Source organism: Somniosus microcephalus, chromosome 16 (assembly GCF_052327205.1).
Source record: "Somniosus microcephalus isolate GS21.2 chromosome 16, FLI_Smic_1.0, whole genome shotgun sequence".
Lineage (NCBI taxonomy): Eukaryota > Metazoa > Chordata > Chondrichthyes > Squaliformes > Somniosidae > Somniosus > Somniosus microcephalus.
Window position 1 is genome coordinate 77,799,412 of NC_141002.1, and position 23,920 is coordinate 77,823,331.

General features: G+C 42.9%; 1 protein-coding gene across 5 annotated transcripts in view; it reads left to right on the forward strand.

The window, feature by feature from the left end:
• The window catches only part of lrriq1 (leucine-rich repeats and IQ motif containing 1), a 223,927-nt gene that overhangs the window by 70,269 nt on the left and 129,738 nt on the right, over window positions 1-23,920 (forward strand). For all 5 annotated transcript variants that reach the window (XM_086009304.1, XM_086009305.1, XM_086009307.1 and 2 more), the window contains 4 exons: window positions 8,776-8,928; window positions 15,135-15,285; window positions 16,198-16,391; window positions 19,645-19,772. In XM_086009304.1, coding sequence (XP_085865430.1) covers window positions 8,776-8,928; window positions 15,135-15,285; window positions 16,198-16,391; window positions 19,645-19,772 — 626 coding nt within the window. The remainder of the gene's footprint in view (window positions 1-8,775; window positions 8,929-15,134; window positions 15,286-16,197; window positions 16,392-19,644; window positions 19,773-23,920) is intronic.

The window sequence follows — 23,920 nt, forward strand, 5'->3', positions numbered from 1 at the left end:
TTAACAGAACTAGAGGACACCGGTTCAGAAATAACAGGCCTCAAGTGACACTAGAGGGGTGAAATTCCACCGTAACTTTGGCGGAAGAGTTGCAGAAACACCAGCAAAGAGGCATGAACACCATTTACACCTGGGGATTCAGCAGCTCTTCTGTCTAATTTACGGCGGGCCAGCGAGAGAACTCGCACGCAAATTCACATCAGAGGTATCCGTGAGGTGCAGTATTACCATAGGAATGCTTAATGCATTTCAATAGAATCCTTTGGTTTGAATAAAGGTAAACACCCAACAAAAATAAACTGCATTAAAATTGTGGACAAAGGAATTTTACAACTCATAAGCATGCCAATGTGATTTCATTCCATATAATATTTATTTCCCCAGAGAGTATTGCATACATGGAACAGAATCTCAAGAAAAAGCAGTTAATGCCTTCAAAAGAGACCTGGATAAATATCTGGGCAGGAATCTGATTGAAAGTGGCTGGCCAGGTTTAAAAAATAGTTAATAAAAAGGCATTATGCAGTCACTGTTATTGGATTAGTGGTTACCAGACTTATACCTTCCTAAAAGAGGATGCTTTCTTTGTGGACTCAATTTGAACACAGGTGGGAGCAAAAAGGTAATGATCAAGTGACCCGAAGCTTGGGTTTTAAAAACCTATAGATTATATGGGCCTGATTTTCCTCTGCTATCCTGCGCCAAATTGGGCAGGAGAGGCAGCCGGGAATATAAAGGGGCAAAAGAGAAGAGGAAATGTGTTGTGGTCTCAGCCGACACTAAGCCCTTAGTAGATGAGGAAATAGGGAGTAGAAATGGAGGGAGAAGGATGTCTACTAAGTCCTCTCCCTCCATTTGTAAATTGATATTGTGCTGGTCCAGATCCAGTGAGCAGCCATTTGGGGCGGGCACAGCTTGTCGGTTCCAAATAAATGAGGTCCAGGTCTCGTTTGCTCCTGGTACAGGCGGGTGAGTGATCCTGGTACATTTGGCCACCCAATGTGTTAAAATCTGCTCCTTTAGCGGATATTTTCAGGCTGCCCCTGGGCGGAAACTCGGGAGGGGAGGTGCTCAGCGGTAGATTCTTGGGGGAGATAGTCGGCCACACTGCCGGCAGGAACGTGATGGTATGTCACCCCGTTTCTGCCCAGTGGGGGGCCTGAAAGTTCTCCCAGTAGAAAAGGAAACTCAACACATTTTCTCAATAGGATTTAAATAATTTTTATTATTTTGTAAGTTTTATCATTGCCTCTTTTTACATGGTTCTGATTCAGGACTATTCTGGTGGCTTTCTTTCAGCTCCACTTTAGGTCCAGTGTGTGGCTATAATTGAGGCCTGCTCTCCTCTGACTCCACTTCATTTGTTCTGCTTTATTCCACTCCATTTTGGGCCCTCATCCTAAGCTCCACTTCAGGCATGCAACACCTGGCTGTGCCCTTGGCTCCAGTTCAGGGCTGCTCATCTGGCTTATGCCCTGGCTCTGCTTTATCCCTTTGCTTCGTTTCAGGCCCCCATCTTAGCTGCACTTCTCAGGCATGCTTTAGTCCTGGCACCACCTCAGCTGTCTCCCTGTTCAAACTCAACTGCCCAGCTCCTTGGTCCTGCTTTATGCTATACCACAGAAGAGAAACAGGGTCTGCAGTTGAGTGTGTTTTTATACGGTTGCACACAACCCCCACATTAGTGACATTTAAATAACCGCATTTAATGTCCACAACAACACCTAATAAGGGATGATGAGGGTCAAATGCAGCAAAATGTAAGTTACACATGCACATCAATACCATAAAAGGGCACAAAATGTAAGCAAATGCACACTGTGTACATCAATATGGGCAGAAACACAATATAAGGGCATATGTTAACATGTTAAGCACTTGTACACATCACAATGGGTGTCATGCACATGTACGCATCACAATGGGTGTCATGGGGAAAATGACAACCCGAGCACGATATAAAATGCCAACATTTCTCAAGTGGGAGCAGTAGACAGAGAGAAGCCAAAGTACCACTATGGCAAGAAGCCACTCTAGGAGAAGTTATGGAAGAGGCAGAAGACCTGGTGGAAGAAGAAGAAGGAGAAGGAGGAGGCGTCATGGACGCCGAGGGGGAAGAGGCCGTTAAATCTCCTTCAGACATTGCAAAATGGAAAATAAGCCACATTTGGACCAACCGAATATTAGAGTCAACTACTGCATGAAACATCCTGCTATCTCCTTACGATTAGCAGACTGACTGCCCTGCATGTTTTGAAGACTTCATTATCTTCTGTTGATTTGTTGACAATGAATAAAAGCATCAGCAATGATGCTGGGAAAAAAAATATGCGTATGCCTTGACATTCTTATATAGATATATCATTAATAGCAAAAACTTTGGCTGAACTTGAGTGCTTTTTTTTTTACTGAACTGTCTGGTTTAAAATGTAAGAAGTTTTGCTGTAATCATGTTTGTTCTCCTTTTCCTATCAGCTGCACTTGTAGTCCAGTCAGACTCTGGGTAAAACAAGTTATTCCATAAACTTTGCCATCTGTGCTCAAATGAAAACCATGAACAATAATGAAACAGGTTGAATATGACAGCTTCATGCAGAGTTCATTTTGAGAGAAACCATGATTTAATTCCACATTAATTGGCCCACCTTGGGTCGTCCGGGTCCCGCCAAGCCCGACGTACCAGGCTGTCCCTACAAACACCAGATAACATCAAAGTAAACACCAGCTCATCAAAACAAATACCATGCTGTGCTTCAATAATACTTTGAATTAAGGTAAACCCATGTTAATGAAAAGGGCATTGAAGAAAAGTCCAATTTTGTTCACATAATGAGGGAAAAATTGAAGATGTATCAGAGTAGTGCTAGTCATTGATATGAATGCAACAGCCAACTTTATATTTCTCTCTATATATATATATATATGTAACGTAAATAATTGTTATTCATATCAATGACTATGTATATGTGTATATATACATATAATCCTAAATAGATATTCTTATTTCTTTAGGTCACTCATGTCACACACACAATTTTCCCCAAACTGCCTGAGAGAGCAGGAGGATGACATGTTTGTATGCCTCTGTTTATTCTGCTCTAAAGTTGGCCACAACAGCAGCACGTATCAATCCACCATCTGATTACCCCTTGCCAAAAGGCATTCTCTCTTCCGCTTGACACTTCACTTCTTTCTCTCCCCTCCTCCCCGAACAAAATTCGGTTGAGTTTGGGAATTCATTGTGTACTGGGAATTGATAGCTTAAGCTCTGTATTACAGTGTTGTTGTAAACCAAGAGACTGCATCACAAGGGTGTTATTTTCTCTCATCATTTGTGACATAATCAAACTGTCGATACATTGTGATTACAAGCTGTCACTTTATGACTTGAAATTCAACTTACCTTCACCGCACAAAGTGGGTTCGTCAGAACCAGGTAATCTCATGCTAGAGTACAGAACAGGTTTGTATTTTTGTTATCGGGTATCAGTTTCAAATACTCCCAGGACAGGATGCGGATTAAAATTTCCTTTACTCTGTCACACTCTACAAATCCTCAGACACCAGCTCCCATTGCACCAATGGTTTTAGCACACCAACCATGCTTGTAGTTTTTTTAGTCAGCTTGCCAATTTAGTGGCAAGTATTACTGAATTGTGAGCCATTTTGTATGGTTGACTCATACCCGCCAGGAAATAAGGTGGGACGACACTTCATTCCACTTGGGATACATATAGCGAACAAAGGAGGGAGACTTTCATTCTTATATCTGGGCTTAATTTGAAGCTAGATCCCAACTCCTCATAGTCAAATTAATTGTGTCATTCATTTCTTTAGATAGTTTCACATTAAGCCGCCCCAAAAATTGTCGTCATTATCATTCCAAAGAGATCATAAACCTTGACATCTTACAAGACCAGGGGTCAACAAATTATCATCAATGGTACTCCCCATCATTACTGATAATAGTAATGTTCTTCAGTGGTTTGAAAGGAACAGTTTAGTTGTACCTCTGAATTGAGGCATTCAGCAAATATCTGTATTTTATTAGCACACATGACCGCAGTGTCATTGCAATTCTTGGTTTGTACAACAGAAACCATCACCACCCATCGTGCCCTCCACCCCCTCACCCCCCACCCGTCCCAGAATTTGTTTTTTGTGATGAAATATAGGTACCAACCTGTAGGTATTTATCATCTCCCCATTATGGGTAATTTTGCACCAATTTAAAACTTAACACCAGAATTGTTCACTTCAACAGTTTATATGAAACATATGGATAGAATCCTATTATTCTGGAGTTGATTACTTTGCCAACAAAAAGTCAGTTGCTAACTTAGCACAATAAAAATGTGGATTCCTTTGTGTGTTTTATTCCAAGTGTGGCTGTCTTTAAGTGGTAAACATTTACATAGAAACATAGAAGATAGGAGCAGGAGTAGGCCATTCGGCCCCTTGAACCTGCTCCGCCATTCAATGCAATCATGGCTGATCATCCAAATTTAGTACCCGGTCCCTGCTTTCTCCCCATACCCCTTGATCCCTTTAGCCTTAAGAAATATATCCAACTCCTTCTTGAATATATTTAATGAACTGGCCTCCACCGCCTTCTGTGATAGAGTTCCACAGGTTCACCACTCTCTGCGTGAAGAAATTCCTCCTCATTTCTGTCCTAAATGGCTTACCCCTTTATCCTTAGACTGTGACCCCTGGTTCTGGACTCCCCAACCATCGGGAACATCCTTCCTGCATCTAGTCTGTCCAGTTTTGTCAGAATTTTATAAGTTTCAATGAGATCACCTCTCATTCTTCTAAACTCCAACGAGTACAAGCCCAATCGACCCAATCTCTCCTCATACGTCATTCCTGCCATCCCAGCTATCATCCTGGTGAATCTTCGCTGAACTCCTTCCATGGCAAGAACATCCTTCCTCAGATAAGGCGAGCAAAACTGCACACAATACTCAAGATGTGGTCTCACCAAGGCCCTGTACAACTGCAGCAAGACATCCTTGTTCCTGTACTCAAACCCTCGCTGCGAAGGCTAGCATACCATTTGCCTTCTTAACCGCCTGCTGCACCTGCATGCTTACCTTCAGCGACTGGTGCACAAGGACACCCAGGTCTCGTTGCACTTCCCCTTCTCCCAATCTATGCCATTTAGATAATAATCTGCCTTCCTGTTTTTGCCACCAAAGTGGATAACCTCACATTTATCCACGTTATATTGCATCTGCCATGCTTCTGCCCAATCACCCAACCTGTCCAAATCATCCTGGAGTTTCTCGGCATCCTCCTCACAGCACACACGCTCACCCAGCTTTGTGTCGTCTGCAAATTTGGAGATATTACATCTAGTTCCCTTGTCTAGATCATTAATATATATTGTGAATAGCTGGGGTTCAAGGACAGATCCCTGCGGTACCCCACTAGTCACTGCCTGCCACTCGGAAAAAGACCCGTTTATTCCAACTCTTTGCTTTCTGTCTGCCAACCAGTTCTCTATCCAAGTCAATCCCTTGCCCCCAATCCCATGTGCCTTAACTTTACATGCTAATCTCTTATGCGGGACCTTATCGAAAGCCTTCTGAAAGTCCAAATACATCACATCCACTGGTTCTCCCTTATATATTCTACCAGTTACATCCTCAAAAAATTCCAGTAGATTAGTCAAGCACGATTTACCTTTTGTAAATCCATGTTGACTTTGTCCGATCCTGTCACTGTTTTGCAAGTGCTCTGCCATTACATCTTTTATAATGGACTCTTGCATTTTCCCCACTACCGATGTCAGGCTTACCGGTCTGTATTCCCTGTTTTCTCTCTACCACCTTTTTTGAATAGTGGGGTAACATTAGCTACCCTCCAATCCATGGGTACTGTTCCAGATTCCATCGAGGAATCACATCTAGGCAATCTAAGATTTTGCATATTAAAAAATCTGCATCAAAACCATTGATTAATGACATCTTCATTACATAGAAACATAGAAGATAGGAGCAGGAGTAGGCCATTCACCCCTCGAGCCCGCTCTGCCATTTAATGAGATCATGACTGATCATCCAAATTCAGTACCCTGTCCCTGCTTTCTCCCCATATCCTTTGATCCCTTTAGCCTCAAGAAATATATCCAACTCCTTCTTGAATATATTTAATGAATTGGCATCAACTGCCCTGTGTGGCAGAGAATTCCACAGGTTCACCACTCTCTGGGTAAAGAAATTCCTCCTCATCTCAGTCCTAAATGGCTTACCCCTTATTCTTAGACTGTGACCCCTGGTTCTGGACTCCCCCGCCATCGGTGTCCAGACCTGACAGAATTTTATAAGTTTCAATGAGATTCCCTCTCATTCTTCTAAACTCTAGCGAATACAAGCCCAATCGACCCAATCTCTCCTAATACGTCATTCCTGCCATCCCAGGTATCAGTCTAGTTTTCATGTAATCATTCATGTTTTCCGTTCAGTGCTGTCACCTGATTTAAGTTCATGAGGGGAGGGGGCTTGGTCACAATTTCAGCTCAGTGGGGTAGGGGGGAGGTTGCATGTTTCCAGTTGGGATGAGGGGAAGGTTAGCCCCGATAATGCCGTGTGCGTGTGTATGCGCAAACTCATGCGGTTCCTCTTCCTCGCCACAAATTGACGATTTACACATGAATAACGGCGTGCGCATTAAACTTGCCGTTATTTTGCCAGCAAATTCTGGTCCAATAGAATGACAATTATTACCTGCTGTGAAGCAACTTTGTATGTTAAACTGTACTTACATAATAGTAGAGAAAACGTGAAGGGGACGATACATTTATATTCTTTAAATATAGGGTATGATTACACCAGTATAATTGATAAGATTCTTAACCAAAGCATTAGTGATGAAAGCTGGATGTGTCACGGATTGGATGTTATGGGTGTTCAAAAAATGTATTGGTTCAATCAGGTTCTGAGAGCCATGCCAGTCCCCTGCCTTGGCTCAATTTATGATATTCTTTGGCTTGCACAGCATTTATGAATTGATTGTTTTTCCATTTTTTTCTTCTTTTTGTTTGTTACTGGTTTAAACTCAGTAGAATGAAAAATGAGGAGAACATTGGCTTTCATCAGTTCCTTATATATTTGTTAAAATAAATAAGAACTGTTCCTATGGAGTAACTGTAGTGATGTTGAACTATAGTCCAACACTGAATCTAGTGCACCTAACATTGTGAGCACCTGAGTCATCGTTGGTACACAATGAGCACTGTTTGACAGATGATCCAAAGGTCGATCTGCATTTTACCGATCGATTCTGTAGGGTCCAGGATTTAGGATCACTGGATTTTTTTCAACCCCATCAAAGGCTTTCAGTGTTCAATTTTATTATTTGAAAACAACTAGGTTTTAACTTATTCACTATAATACTGGCATTTTGTTTTTATCATTTGACTGATTGTATCACTGAAACCCACCAGCTTTTAATTTGATTATATACACAGTTGAAATAATTAATTGGGGCTGAGATTTAGGACTTCATCTTCATTTTGGATGTAACTCATATGGTCAAATCTAAATGTTTGAGCCTTTTAATAAACGGGTCTTTTTCCGAGTGGCAGGCAGTGACTAGTGGGGTACCGCAGGGATCGGTGTTGGGACCCCAGCTATTCACAATATATATTAATGATTTAGACGCGGGAACTAGATGTAATATCTCCAAGTTTGCAGACGACATAAAGCTGGGTGGGCGAGTGTGCTGTGAGGAGGATGCAGAGAAACTCCAGTATGATTTGGACAGGTTGGGTGAGTGGGCAAATGCATGGCAGATGCAGTATAATGTGGATAAATGCGAGGTTATCCACTTTGGTGGCAAAAACAGGAAGGCAGATTATTATCTGAACGGCAATAGATTGGGAAAAGGGGAGGTGCAACGAGACCTGGATGTCCTTGTGCACCAGTCGCTGAAGGTAAGCATGCAGGTGCAGCAGGCGGTTAAGAAGGCAAATGGTATGTTGGCCTTCATAGCGAGAGGATTCGAGTACAGGAGCAGGGATGTCTTGCTGCAGTTGTACAGGGCTTTGGTGAGATCACACCTTGAGTATTGTGTGCAGTTTTGGTCGCCTTATCTGAGGAAGGATGTTCTTGCCATGGAGGGAGTGCAGCGAAGATTCACCAGACTGATACCTGGGATGGCAGGGATGACATATGAAGAGAGATTTGGTCGATTGGGCTTATATTCGCAAGAGTTTAGAAGAATGAGAGGGGATCTCATTGAAACTTATAAAATTCTAACAGGACTAGACAGACTAGATGCAGGAAGGATGTTCCCGATGGCGGGTGAGTCCAGAACCAGGGGTCACAGTCTAAGGATAAGGGGTAAGCCATTTAGGACTGAGATGAGGAGGAATTTCTTCACCCAGAGAGTGCTGAACCTGTGGAATTCTCTACCACAGAAGGCAGTTGAGGCCAAATCATTAAATATATTCAAGAAGGAGTTAGATATAGTTCTTAAGGCTAAAGGGACATGGGGAGAAAGCAGGGACAGGGTACTGAATTTGGATGATCAGCCATGATCTCATTGAATGGCGGAGCAGGCTTGAAGGGCTGAATGGCCTACTCCTGCCCCTATCTTCTATGTTTCTATATTTTGAGGATCCAGACTTAAGCTTTGGAACCAAACCAAGTGGCAAACTGATGGAAAAGCACCCCAATGGATTTATCAATCATACCTGTTGCAGGATATAGGAAAGCTATTTTGTCAAAGCTAATTCTCTGTATACTAAAACCCTTTTATTGAATATAGGTTACAACAGTCACTCTTCAAGATTTGCCAGGTTGCAGCCTGTCCACGCTTTCACAATGTCTGAGACTTAAGTCACTAACACTCCGAAACTGTGGACTAGAGACATTAGAGGGTGTCAATAATTGCAAAGATTTAAAGTACATTGATGTGCAGGTAAAAAAAAGAATTTGCTTTTGAATAATTATTAGTTAATATTATGTGTAATTGTGCATTGTTCTTGCTCAAAGTACCCAGACACATATTAAGTCTTTTATCAAGTACATCTGTAACACTTGATGGTATCTTGCACACCTGTGTCACACTTTCAACTGGCTTAAATATTACATTGATAAAACAGCAATAAATCACAATTAAGAATTTTAAAAAAAAGAAAGCCAGTTATTTCTTGCTGGTTTCTGCTGACCTTGACAACTTGGTCTCTTCCAAAGGTGGAGCTGGGGATTTACAAGCAACTGCTGAGCTAGTGCATCAGGAGGCCTATGGACCATTCCCTTCTAATGAGTCTCGAGAGGGACCGATTTAGTGCTTCAATTTTTTGAAATTTGATAAACCAGCATCCCTGAGCAATAAGCCTCTAATGTACCTCAGGATGTGCCTATTTAGAAAACATTCCTTTAGGGTGTACACTTTGGCCTGAAAGGGACAGGTCATGCTAAACATAGTTCCAGCTCGGCAACAGACAGCTTTCCCAAGGTAGTCCCTTCGCTATTAGGAAAGAGCTATCAAGATGTAAATGGTCTCCTCGTTATATAATACGTTGTGAATTACATGATATCTTTATAAAACAGCTTATCTTCTGTGAGCAATACAACAGGATATATGCTATTTCACAGTCAAATCTTACACTTTAATTGCAGTTTCAAATATATACCACCAAATCCTAATCATAAATAGTTTTTGAAATAATTCTCAAAATGGCCAAAATTTTATATCCTTGATTATAATAAAGGTCATTTTTTTTGTTTTCTGAGTGCCAGTGCAATTTTTATGCTGCCTGCATTATAAATTGCACTTAGAAATAATAATAGCAATAACAACTTGCATTTATATAGCGCTTTTAACGGAGTAAAACAGCTCAAGGCGCTTCACAGGAGCATTATCAATGGGTCCTATTCTTAACCCACTGTAATAGGAAGATGCTGATTGAAAGCTAAGAACCTCACCACAAGAGAGTGGAGTAGTGGAAATTAGGTGAGGAATGTTCACCAGTGCAATTATTATGCCCCGTTATCTGCCAGGTAAGACTGATGGTGCTGTGGCCTGGGAGCAGACATGTCAGCTGCGTGACTTGTGTGGTCTGGGAGGGATTAGTATATGTAAGACAGCATTAGTCTTTTTTCAGAGCTGCTGTACCAAAAACCTAACATGATTTAGATTCAAAATATTTGGAATGTCAAAACTTTCTTTGGCAGCCCACAACAGTTAGGCATATGCTGTTAATAACATCGCTTGCCAATCCCCATTTACATAAATAGTGCACTGATACTGAGTGCCAGGATCTCCACGTGGTAAAAGCCATGAAGCGTGTCAGTGCAATTTTACCGTGTGAAAATTGAAGGAGGTATTCACTGTCTCAGTCAGGATCATACTCGTGAGGATAATTTTCTGACTCAGTTTCTGTAAGTCTCTGTTTCTGTGTTCTTGCTTTTGTTTGTCTATTACTCGCACTGTATGGGCTCAATTTTAACTCAGCCGTCAGGTGGGCTTTGAGGCGTGTGGGGGGTTAAAATCGCAAAGCCTGGGGGTCGGGACCCCCCGCCTGGTTCCCGACACCTAGCCATTTTAACCCAGGTGTGTCTGATGGTCCCGAATCAGTCCCGCCTGCAACAGGCGGGACTGGTCTTTAGGGCCCTTAAACAGCACTCATTGGCTTTTATAATCCCATTTTAACAGGCCCTTGCCTGTTTAACCCTCTTCCCACGTAAAACACGCCTGGTGGGGATCACGCCTGTGAAACCTGGTGTGAGCACTATTGGCTTGCTGACTATCAGCTGCAGGTCAACCATTAATGAGGATATTTGATCAGTCATCATTTGCAGGTGGCAGGACTTTGTTGTCTCAGACCTGGGGCAACTTTTACCAGGCTTAACCACACCTGTGGAAGGTTGGAGCCTCACACACTTCTTCAGTGTTACCTCCTGCGAAACCCCTCTCGCCACCTTCACTCAGCGCTTCCTCAACTGAGGCATCTACCAGAAGCATGGGAGGCCTTTTTTTCCTTCCCTTCTTGCCATTAGAGGACCTCCAGCCCCATTCGCGAAATGACACATGCCACAACTGCAGAAGTTGCCATCAGAATTTTTATGCAAAACAAACAACTGATGGCATTTTTACAAAATGCACAACATCTCACCCAAGTGACTACCCTTGTGACTATTTGTGCTTTATTTTCCTCTTACGCGTGCTCCTACGTAGTGGTTCCCCTGTGGCTTCAGCAGATGTGGAGCCCCCTTGCTCACTTTCCTGCTGCTCCTGTCTCGACACCTTTGGCGGGCGTCCTCTGGGGTGGCGAGCCTGTGAGGGCTCGTCAGCAGTCTGCTGCTCCTGCGGCTGTGCAGGAGTTGAGACGTCTATCTCAGTTGGGTGTGGACTCCGGCGGGGCTCTGACCGAGGGCTCTGCAATGGCATGGAAGTGTGAGTGCTTGGAGAGGAGCCCCCACTTCCTTGAGGTCTGCCACCAACCTCCCTCTCATGGGTCAGGTCCCTCTCAGTGCCTGCAAGTGGCTTCAGAGCACCTTGCTGCACATCAGGGGGGCCATGGGGACCCGTATCTGCAATGGCAGTCCTACTCAGAAGGACTTCCATGAAGGTCTGGTTTCTCTGTTCAATAGATGCCCATCGCTCCTCAAGAGATGTCATTCTATTCTGAACACTCACCATGTCTTCCATACCCTGGCGACTAACCTCCTCCATGGCCGTAGCCCTCCTCTCCTCTACCATAGCCATCCTCTCCTCTACGGTAGCCAGCCTTATCATGGAGACAGCAATCATTTCCACGTAGGTAGCCATCCTTTCCGTGTTCATGCGCCACTAACTCCACAAAGGCTCTGCTCATGTTCGCTATGGACTCCTCCATTCGCTCCACACTCGCAGCGACCCTGGAGACAAAACCTGCCAGAGACTCCTGCATCTGTGCATGGAGTTCCATCACCTCTGATCTTACGGATGGACCCAGAGGCAGAGGGTCGACATGCAGCTGAGCCGAGCTGGCAGAGTGCTGCGCCCTCCGACGAGGACTCTCCACTGCTGTCCCTGTCTCCACAATCTGCTGATGCTCACTTGTGAGCTGTGATACACCAGGTGACAACTCTACTCTATGTCCCGAAGGTCCCACCGAGGTGTGAGTGTCTGCGCTGGTGCTGGGTGCGCTTATTTCTGCTGACGCTGCGCCCTCAGAGGTTGCAGCTTCCTCTGAGGAGCCTGGCATCTCAGGCTCTTCCTTCTGCACACCGGGGACGAGGCCTCTCGATGGTCCTGTGGGGGAGTCAAGGAAAAAGTTAGAGATGTGATGCCAAGGTTACATGCACATTGCATTTTGCAGATGATCATAAGTCCATATGATGTAACTTCAGAATCATTATCAGCAACTCATGCAATGCCAATGGGGATGCACCTGTCTGTCCTTCCCCAACTTCCGCATCTCTGTCAGCCCCGACAATCTCCAGGACGCCTTCCTCCCAGGGGGTGAGCTAGGCTAATGAGGGCGGCCCTCCTCCTGTCCTGGCTCGCTCTCTCCTGTTGTCTCCCTCATTGCAGGAGAAGAGAGCTCACAAGTGGAGGTTGAGTGAAAATGAAGGAGTGAGTGCAGTGATTGCATAGCATAGATACTTAGAAGGAGACAAAGATGGAGCGAGGTTGCAAGACCAAGGGCCCTCCCTGTGTGTTGTCAGTTGTGTTCAAAGCATCAGAGTGAGAGGGAGTGTGAGGGCTGCATGGTGGAATAGTTATGTGAATGTGAGCATAGAGAGAGAGGGATTGGGTAAGGGTGCATGGATGTGAGTGTCTAGTGGGATGTGGAGGAAGAGATTGCTAAAGCTGAGTGCTGGTGAGGAAAGGCAATGGGGATCAGATTGAGGGTGATGGAAACTTCATACAGTACTTACTTTTCCAGTGCGATGAAGGTCATGGAATCTTTTCCTGCACTGCATCCAGGTGCGCCGTGTGAGCCCCAAGGAGTTGACTTCACCAGCCACCTGTAGCCACACAGTCTTGGTCTGACTGGGAGGCCTCTTCCTCCCTGAAGAAGGGAACAGGACCTCCCTGTGGGCCCTAGCACCATCCAGCAATGCCTGGAGTGAAGCCTCATCAAATTTGGGGGCAGCTCTTGCCCTCCCACTGGCCGTTGCTCCTGCAGGCTCCTGTGCCATCTTAATGGTGAAGTTTGGAAGCCTGCAGAGGAAGCAAGGCTTGTTGTGGACCTTAAAAGCAGCAGCAATGATGACGTCATATTCTGCGACTTTCTGACTGGAAATACTCAATTGCCAAGGCTTCCCACACGTTGGAAATCAATTGGCCAATTGAGTTAAAATTGCATCAATCTCACAGACCCATTTAGATTCGTGTGGGAAACACTAAATTTGGGGAACCCGCCAATTCCCCGCACCTGAGTTAAAATCAACCCCTATGTCTCTCTCATTCTTTCTGTATGCCTGCCACTTTATTTGCCTCTCACGCATTTTCTTTCCCTTTCCTTTTCTCTCTCTCTACATATTGCACTCTCTCCTTTTACTCCCACTTTCTCATAGAGGAATGCACAGGCCTCCACAGTTCAGGAATGAGCTTGTCTCCTGAGAGCAGAGATGTGGGTATGTGTTGTTTGTTTTGTGTGTCATAATGAGTGGGGGGGGGCATAATGAGTGGGGGGTGGGTGCTTGCATGGGTTGGGAGAAAGTAGGATTCTGGGCTGAGTTGGGAGAAACAAGGATGGAATGAGTGCTGGGGACAGAGTGGTAAGGATCAACATGGGATGGAGTGGATGATAGTTTTGACAAATCACAGGCCAACAAGACAGGATGAGAAAAATCTATAGAGATTGATAAATTGTTTCAATATTATTGCATATAGGGCCCTCTCCCCGCAATCGTCCGCACCCCGCCCCCAGCGGGCGATCGGCCTCATCCATGCCTTTGTTACCTCTAGACTTGACTATTCCAATGAACTCCTGCTGGCCTCCCACGTTCTACCCTACGTAAACTTGAGGTCATCCAAAACTTGGCTGCCCGTGTCCTAACTCACACCCAGTCCTGCCCACCCATCACCCCTGTGCTCGCTGACCTACATTGGCTCCCGGTCCTGCAATGCCTCGATTTTAAAATTCTCATCCTTGTTTTCAAGTTCCTACATGGCCTCGCCCCTCCTTATCTCTGTAACCTCCTCCAGTCCTACAACCCTCCGAGATACCTGTGCTTCTCCAACTCTGGCCTCTTGCACATCGCCGATTTTAATTGCTTCACCATTGTGGCTATGTCTTCAGCTGCCAAGACCCTAAGCTCTGGAATTCCCTCCCGAAACCTCTCCGCCTCTCTACCTCTCTTTGCTCCTTTTAAGACGCTCCTTAAAACCTACCTCTTTGACCAAGCTTTTGGTCATCTGCCCTAATATCTCCTCATGTGGCTCGGTGTCTAATTTTGTTTGTTAACGCTTCTGTGAAGCGCCTTGGGACATTTTATAACATTAAAGGCGCAATACAAATGCAAATTGTTGTTGTTTTCCTGTGACTGCCCTAATACTGGTAAGTAGAACTGAGAAATGCAAAAGTGAGAGTGCTTTGAAATGAAACGGGAATTTAGACAGATAAATTGTTAAGTGAACAGAGCTAAATGCTGCTGTGTGTGCGGGGGACTCTAAGCTTTGGTGCAGCTGATTAGGTGCTAATCATAATCTTAGCTGGTTCTTCAAGATTGTAGGAAAATGTTTTACAGTACATACAATTACTATTTTGAAAATAAGGACACCTGCAAAAAAAAGGACAGCTGATGCCAGTCCCTAAGGTGTTTGTAGTTTACAGGTTTCACTGTATTCTACAATCTCCTTGCTAAAACCAGAGAGCAGAACCATAGATCACTGACTCATCAAAGAAGCATACACGCAGGGACCAATCAGATTCAAGAACAGCCTCTGTAGTACCGTTCAGTCACATAAAGGACCATATATTCTACCAATTAAACATTTCTGTGGCATAACGCTACCATGGCAATGCATCATCTACCCCACTAAAAATAAAATTTGAAATTTAATAATAAAAATTGCAATAATTAAAAAAAGACTTATTGAGTTATCAAAACAAAAAGGTGAAGGATATGGATCTATTAATGTGCATATTTTGAATGTGATCTAATAATCTTTTTTCATCCACGTAGGAAAATAACATCCAGTTTATCCACTGCCTTGAGTTAGAAGATCTGTGCATTCTTCTGCTCAGTCACAATCAGATAACCTCGATGCATGGTCTGGAGAACTGCAGCAATCTACAGGTCCTTGAATTATCACATAATAACATCACTCGGATAGGTGGGCAATTTGTGGCTGCTATTCTTCCATTTTGCTTGTAGTGTGTTGTCATTTTATCTTGAAGGCCTCATGGTTAATGAGGGGAGATGTGCTGTACAAATGAAACCTCAATACATATACAGGCTTTTTTGTAACACAATTAGACTTCTGCCAGTTTAGTTGCTCAGTGTACTTTCTGTTTCCAGGTATTACACCTACACCTGTAACCTGTTTCAGATTTTTCTGAATAAGAGAAAATACTAACTACAGTACATACACTTAACAATAATACCCGATATTAATATGAACGTTAAAAGCCAGGTAAAAATATTTTTGAGCAAGATCCCATTTTCCTTCCAGCCAATACTGTTACGGGCCTTGCCTAGCATTCCTTCTCACAAATCTACAAAAACGTAATTTCATTCTCTGCACTAACAATGTATATGAGAAGGACTTCAAAAGATGTGAGTACTGTGTGCAAAGTGCAAGCCTGGGACAAAGTATACTATGGCTAACAGGACAGATAGATAAGATTTTCAGTGCCCGTGCACTTTATGGATTAGTTGACCATAGTTCTCTTCGCCACTGTCTCCCTGCCCGGTATTTTATTCAGCCTTTTCTTTGTAAGTGTTGTTTTTGCACAAACTTCTTCAGGTAGAGGTTAGGAGATGTGAATTTTCTGCTAGCCTCCAGGAGTGCTGAGTTCAGTTGAGAGGAGTGTACTTGTAATGGTGGAATAGAAGTCCTTTTCTACTTCCGTGAGGTGAGAGCCATTCCTATTATGAAGTGTCCTACCTAATGGCATAAGCAAGCACTGGCAAAAATCAACTATTGAACATAAATTGAAATGTTTGGCAGCCCTCAGATTCGTGCTTTTTAGGCTAAGTCCACTTGCTACACTGATTTATTTATTTTTTATTCATGATTTTCTAGGTGGCCTGGAATCTCTTAAGAAACTTCAGAGGCTGGTTGTGGATCATAATCAGTTGATAAGCACCAAAGGTTTAAGTGAAACTCCTACCCTTCTCTACCTTGATTGCTCTTTTAACTATCTCGACAGCATAGAAGGCATTGATAACTGTGGGCTTCTTCAAAGTCTGAAGTTACAAAGCAACAGCCTTTCTGAGGTAAAGTAGCAGAAAATGCAGTTGATGGTGAAAAAAGTAAAAACAACCCATTTTAAAGTAAGGTGTAATAAACCACAACTTGTATCTTTTATGTACCAGAACTGGATGACTTACAGAGAATAAAAGACAAATAGCTAGGAGTGACCACAAGTAATGTGATAAAAAGATTTGGATGTTGCTATAAACTGCAAAAGCAAAGCTCAAGTGATATATTACTGTCATCTGCGCCCTGAAATGAGATTACTGCCTTGAAATCACTCCAGGGCATACATTTAATAACATATATTTTTCATTTAATTGAGTGTGTTCATTCAGTCCTAGCCTGAGTTTTGTGCTGGAAGTATGAGTGCCAACTGCCAGGATCCTTTACATTTTCGTGTAATGACGTCTGCAATGTAGGATTAATCATCATGACACAAATCTTTAAAATTTGTTGAGAAATAATTTAGTTGATTGCCGTAAAATTTTCTGTCCCGTGAATATATTGTATTTCTGTCCAGTTAATATATAGACCCATAATTGCTGTCAAAATAAATACGAGGCTAATGGCACTCGCTGTTATTCATGTGCAAATACCGCAGCAACTTCAGGTGAGGACAGATCCGCGGTTAAACGCGGAAATCCCAAAGTTGCTGTCTGAGATACGCTACTCCACCGTTAGCTTCGCGAAAAGAGCATCTCGCTGTCTGCCTCACCATTGAAATGCATAGCATGGTGTGAAGTTGCTGTATTTGCGCGGTAGATGCAAACTAAACTGGCCACAGAAAGTTAAGTGTTGTCCATTTCAGTCTAAGTACCCTTTTAATGATGCGATAAGTATTAATTACTCTGGCACTGAAAATTAACTATTACAAGTGTGGAATCTCATTCCTTCAGGTTTTAATTATTGGAGATTTTTTTAAATTAAAGTTTTTACTTTTTCTGACTTTTTTTCTCTTTTAATGCAGTCTTTCTTTTCCTCTCTTTATTTCTCTTTATGTTGATTTGACACTGAATTCACCCATTCTAATTTACACTTCCTTCTCAGTCCTTGCGCTGTTAATTTCACTGTCCTTTGATCTGATTGGTTAAGGAGTTACACAGTTGCTTGTCCTGGCCACTCAGGCCCCAGATGTCCAGTTTCCCTCACTGCGACATCAGCAGCTCGCACGTTCAGCAACTTGCCTGTGAAATTCTTACGCCAAACATAAGAGTTTTAAAAAATAGAAAAATAAAATGTTATCACTCCGATAAAAACGCTGTCCAATATTTTTAGCCCCATTAAAACATATAGGGGGAAAAATTCAGTTGGTTTGCGCCTCCCATTAGCGCCTTAAGAGGGCGCTAATGGGGTGCAAAGCAGCTAGTGCCCAGGCGCGGCGATGTCTGCGCCGCTTGCGAAATTGACCAGTCATTTTGCAGCGGCGCTAAAAAATACCACCCCGATCTCCTGCGCCCGCAGATCTTGACGTCATTCGAGCGTGCAACGCCCTTGTGGCACCCCGGACCGGATATTGAGTGGCGCCCCCCTCCTTTCTGCCTGGCGCAAGCAACGACAGGGAGACTGAAACGGTTCCTAGTCGCTGTGGGGCTGGAGGGGGCGCGATTTAAAGGCGGCCTCTTCCTGGCTTTTTCTCTGGTAGACATTTTTGCACCACTCGTTCTGACAGAGAGATTCTGAGAGAGAGAAAGAGAGACTTCTGCATAGAGTCAACACTGTGTGAAGTAGTTTTGGCTACTGAGCATCACTTTGCAGGTACTTTTGTTTTTGACCTTCATTACTTTGATTGCCAAGAGACTTTGGGGGCTGCACTGATTCTTGGCGTCGTCCTGCGCCTGCAGATTCGGAGGCCACAGAGACGCAGAGAGAGAATGGCAATCATGGCCAGACGGAGGAGGGCCAACAGGCCTCTGCACACGAGACCTTACCCTCCCAGGGTATTTCGCCAACAATTCTCCTTCATTCATTTGTCTGAGGAGCAGTGTTTGCGCAGGCTGCACTTCAGCAAGGAGGTGGTCGCTGAGCTCTGCCACCTGCTGCAGCCAGATTTGCAGCCTCAACTGAGGACCAGAACGTCTCTGTCGGTGGCAGTGAAGATCACAGTGGCTCTGAACTTTTATGCTACCGGCTCCTTTCAAGCAGCTACTGGGGACATCGCCAATATCTCCCAGTTCGCGGTCCATTGCTGCATCCGTTAGGTCACAAATTCCCTCTATAAAAGGAGACGCCAGTACATCTCTTTCCCGATGACCCGGGCCAAACAGCATGAACGCGCATTGAGTTTTGCGAGGATAGCGGGCTTCCCCATGGTGCAGGGCGCCATTGACTGCACGCTTGTGGGATCAGTGCCTCAGGCCGCAAGAGCATCTAAATGATCGCAAGTGGGAATAAACGGGCTTGGAATGGAGCATCAATGTAGGAGGCAGGTGGCAGAGTCAGTGATAGAGTGAGGAGAAACCGGCATAAAGTGGTCCAAAATGTGGGGGAGAAGGTGGGAGATTGACATGAGATGCTCGATGCTGTCACCTAGTGATGGAAGGTCAGTCAGTAATTACAGCATGATGGGCAAATGTTGATAGCGTTTTTCCATTATAAGTGTTGCCATAAAAAGAATGACTCAAAAATTGTGACACAGGAAATAAGGTTTTGCAGACAGGAAGCGCATGCCACAAGCAAGAGCGCATCTGCCTTGGTCTAGCTCATGGACACATTATTTAAAAAGCAAGTACATAAATAAATAAAATTTGTCCAAGCTGCATCCCAGTTTTACCTCTCTATGTTGGTCTACTTATTAGTGTTCAAAGTTACTGCTGGTCCAGCCCTCTATACATCAGTTTGATCACATCAAGTCTTAGGCTTGTGGAAACTCGAGCTCTTTACAGCAATCTTCCGATAAACTAAATTCTAGATTTGTCTAGGTATGCATTCTTCCATTTTATCCCTACAAACCATTCCCGTATAAATGTACACTATTTAATAGTATAATGAAAGCCACCATATTATCTATAGCTTTCATCTGAGCCAGGGTAGGCATTGTCATGGCAGCTGGAATTATTTTGGTAACATGTTTGGTCATTTTTGTAGAAGATGATTTTTGTGCAATGTGATGGGTGAGATAACCAAAGCAGAAAATAACCAACTAAAAAAAACTGAGACGATAGACACTTATTCAATTAAAAATAAATTTACAGACAATATGATCACTGCAGATACATTTTTATTATATAAGACAGATATATGCAATTTTCCAGGATTCTATCATCTTTTCTACAGCTACCCAGATTTGGAAATCATGTGTTACTGCGGGAGTTATATCTGGATGACAATAGCATCTCCTCTCTGAAGGCCCTGTCTGAATACTGGCTACCAATGCTTCAACATCTCTCTGTTTCCCAGAACAGGTACTGTTTGCAATAACAATAACTATATAAGTATAACCCAAATGTTCTAAGATTGAGTTTTATATGCCTAGCAAGTAGAGTGGTGTTCACCTTTTTGGACGCCGTTCCTTCATGTGTTGGATAAAGATTGTCATTAATATGTATGTTCTTGATACTGTAATTAATTAATCTTAAATATTTATATAGAATGGCCCACTTGGCTTTGAGGCAGATCAATTAGGAGGCCTTGTTGGAAAGAAAAAATGCCAAAGAAAAACACCATGCAATTTAAAATATGCAATGAGGAACTACCACAAAATAGAATGCCTTAGTCTGCAAAGACAAAGTGCACAAATAAAAGCCTACTCTTATCCAACTAACTCCTAGAATAGGGACTATTCCTGTTGTAATCACTGGCATTGTGACAGAACAGGTGCTGGAGATGTAGGGGGTGACATGTCGGGTGGAGATCGGTCTTACTGATCTCCACCCAATCTGAGCCACTCAAACGTTCGGTTGGACTGCAAGATGGATTCATTTGAACTTTTGACAAAAAATGGTGAGAGCTTATTTTTAATATTTGCATCTACTGTAATGGAGTACCTATTGGCACGTGTGGAATATCCTGTGATTTTAACTAGGAATGTCCCGTACATCGAGTTTACCCGCATAAAGTGGGTGATTGGATAGGTATTTTCTGGGCTGATAGGAAGTCATCATTTAAATGTAGGTCTGCTCTCTTGTGAGAACAATCCCAGAAAATGGGATTTTGTTTTCTGCTGGGTATTATTTCCAGTACTAATTTTTGTCGGTTTATTTTTTTGAGGTTTTTGGCTAAAGATTTTGGGTGACATACAGAGAATTTTGTCTGCCAGATATTTAGCTACCACAATTATATTGAAGGCATTCCATTGGGCATCCCTTTGTATTATTTGGAGGAAGAAAAGGATGACCGGTGAGGCAGAGGCATATCTACCTTAGAATATTGAAGGAAATCTGGCTTCACAGGCTTTGCTTCACTATGGAGACAATGGCAAGAGCTGCGTGGTCTCCTAGAATTTGACTACAGACAACCTCCACCATAGGGACGGCACTAACCATAGCTGGCAAGTTCACAACAGCAGTTTATACTTCTGCCTCATTTGAAGCTGCCACAAGGGACATCAGTCCACCTGCAGTTCGCAGATTTATCAAGCAGCTGACTGATGCATTGTTCATCAGGGCCGCAGAATGTGAAGGCAGCATTATTAGCAGTCAGAGAGACCTCTCTGCAGAATCCCATGCCTTTTCTGAACTGCAAGGGCTTCTATTCCATCAATGTGCAGGTTGTCCGTGACCATCACAACATGTTCATGTGAGTGAATTTCTACTTCCTAGAGAGCAGTCAAGATGCCTTCATTTCATGTGATCCAGCATGCCAAGATTGTTAGGCGACAAAGAGTATAAGATGGCTCCTAGCAGATCTAGGCTACCCTGGGGACCGGGAGCCAGTCATGGTCAGTGAGGACATGGGTGTTGGAGCAAGTGGAGTTGGTGCGCAATAGGATATGGGCAACAGAATTGTCGATGCACTGAAGTTTGTTGAGGGTAGAGAATAGGAGGTCAGCCAGGTGATCATTAGAACAGTCCAACCTAGAGGTGACAGAGACATGGAGGGGGGTCGGGGGGAATTTTAACCCCAAAAACGGGTGTGTTGGGGTCGGGTGGGTGGTTAAAGTATTAAATTGACTCATTTGCTCCAAAATAAAGTCAACTCCAGCTTGAGCCCATTCCATACCCTTTGATTTTTCCAACAAATGTTGACGTGATAAGAACATTTCAGTGTCAAGGTAGACTGTTACCTAAATAACAAAGATGTCCAATATTGTTGTCGCCACTGTAACGTCCAAATAAACACCTAAACAAGAGGCCTTGGAGTATAATTGCTACAGTGTGCTTACTCCCATCAGGGTCATCTAGTGTTCAGTTAAGAACATGCAAGTACCATACAATATTGTGTTTTTTTCCTCTTTCTCGTATACGCTATTTGCTAAAACAAATGCACCATTGAATTTGATAAGCAAAACCAATTAAATCCTCGGCTCTTTTATTTTTAGGGAGTGTCTCAACAGATCTGTGACTGAAAACATGAAGGGAAAAAGCCCAGAACCAATTTTAAAATTTCCTGTGATATATGTAGTGAAACTCTGCATGTTGATCATCCCAAATTTGACAACTAGAAAGTTGAGTTTAAACAGAAACCGATCTTTATCAGTGATGAATAAACATTAATAAAAATGTTTTGGACAAATTATAAAGTAGATGCTAAACAGAAGTAGGAACTTTTTGAAATTCTCCTTAAATGGTCTCATTTTCAGGAAAAGTCATGGTAATTTAGTAAATCTTTGCAATTACATGAAAAGCAACATTAAACACCATTAAATTGCTGAGTTTTCTTTATCTATATGGTGCAACATAATAAAACTATAGTGGTTCCTCAAACGGTTTTAAGTCTGATGGATGATTTTTTTTCCCAATGGGTTCATTGCAAGTAACTTTGTTATTTCTGGATCAAAAAGTACTTGTTTAGATATTATATTTGACCTGAGGTTGATAGTCTCTGTGATAGTAAATGGATGTTGTTCTAAGTAGCCTTGTAACATTCACATGTTATTTAAAAGGTTAATGGTAGCAATTTGCATCTTCCTCCTAATGGATTTTGAATGTTGGTTTGTATTTGATTGCCGAGATTAAGAATGTCCTAGAATGTGAATTCCAAACATCTGAAATAGTATTTATCACATAAATTCATCCTCGCCCACCTAAAGGAACAACTAATTTGGTATATATAGTCCTGAATTTGCACAGGTTGCGATTTTGACGGAATATCGGGACCCACTCCAAAACAGTAAAAATCAGCCTGAAGTGGCCCTTTTTTAAAGGGGCCACAATTTCATTAAGACATTCAAATGAGAATTTTGAAATGGGGCACCAAGAAAAGTATAAAAACAAAAGTTTGAATGCCACTATTTAAAAAAAAAATCAGATGAATTTCTTTGCTAAGCTTTCTGTAATGAATTTGGGGTAGAGTTTCTGCTTTGGGCGTAATCAGCAATCTGGGCACAAATTGCGCCCAAAATTGCGCCCGTTTTGAGAAGTGTTTTTTTTCTTGGGTTTCAGCTCAAACTCATTTGCATATTGCCGAACGCAAAACCTGCCAGGCCCCAGCACAATCGGGCACCGTTTTAATACGGAATTTTTTTGGGAAAAAGTTTGCTTTAAAAAATATTCCTTGATATATGTAAGTTTGGTAACTTGGTGTAGTTTGATTAATGCAGCTGAAAATCGGTTTATCACAAATAATAAGCATTTTTAATCGCAGTGTCAATCCACCACCTGTGAGTAACCCGATTTTACATTACTGCAAATTACTTTAAAAAAAAAGAACCATTTGCTAGTTATATTGAGGTACAGTAGTCAGTTTCTTAGTAAATTAATGTTCAAAAGATTTTAAAATGTGCCTATTAGTGCCCTTGCGCCCAAAACAACCAGCATAATTTTTAGAGCCTCCTCGAAAGCCTACAAATAAGCACAATTAATGGAAACATCCTGGGGGCGTGGCCAGTTTTGTGGGCGTAGCGGCTTCCAGCATGATATTTTTAAAACTAGCGCAAAAGATTGATTTGGCTGAATGTAATTTGCGTTTAAAATTCAGCGATCTTTTGCGCGAGTTAGAACATAAGAACATAAGAAATAGGAGCAGGAGCAGGCCTTTTGGCCCTTCGAGCCTGCACCGCCATTCAGTAAGATCATGGCTGATCTTCTTCCTCACCTCCACTTTCCTGCACTATCCCCATATCTCTTGATTCCCTTAATATTCAAAAATCTATCGATCTCTATCTTCTGAAACTGAACATCTGCAACATGGCATCCTTTACACCACTCCTGCAGCTGTTAGCTTATCAGATACATCAAAGCAGACTCAACTCACGCCAGGGTGAGCTGGCATGTTCCCCGAGCGGCGGGTAACCTGTGGGGGAGAACGTAAAATTGGAAGGTAACCTCAAAATAACATTAAATTGGCTGTTAACAAGCCATTTAATGATCTCAATTGTCTCCCCTGTCGTTTGATGTCGGGTCAGTTCTCCACAGACAGACCTGACACCTGGGAGACTCGCATGGAGGCGGGT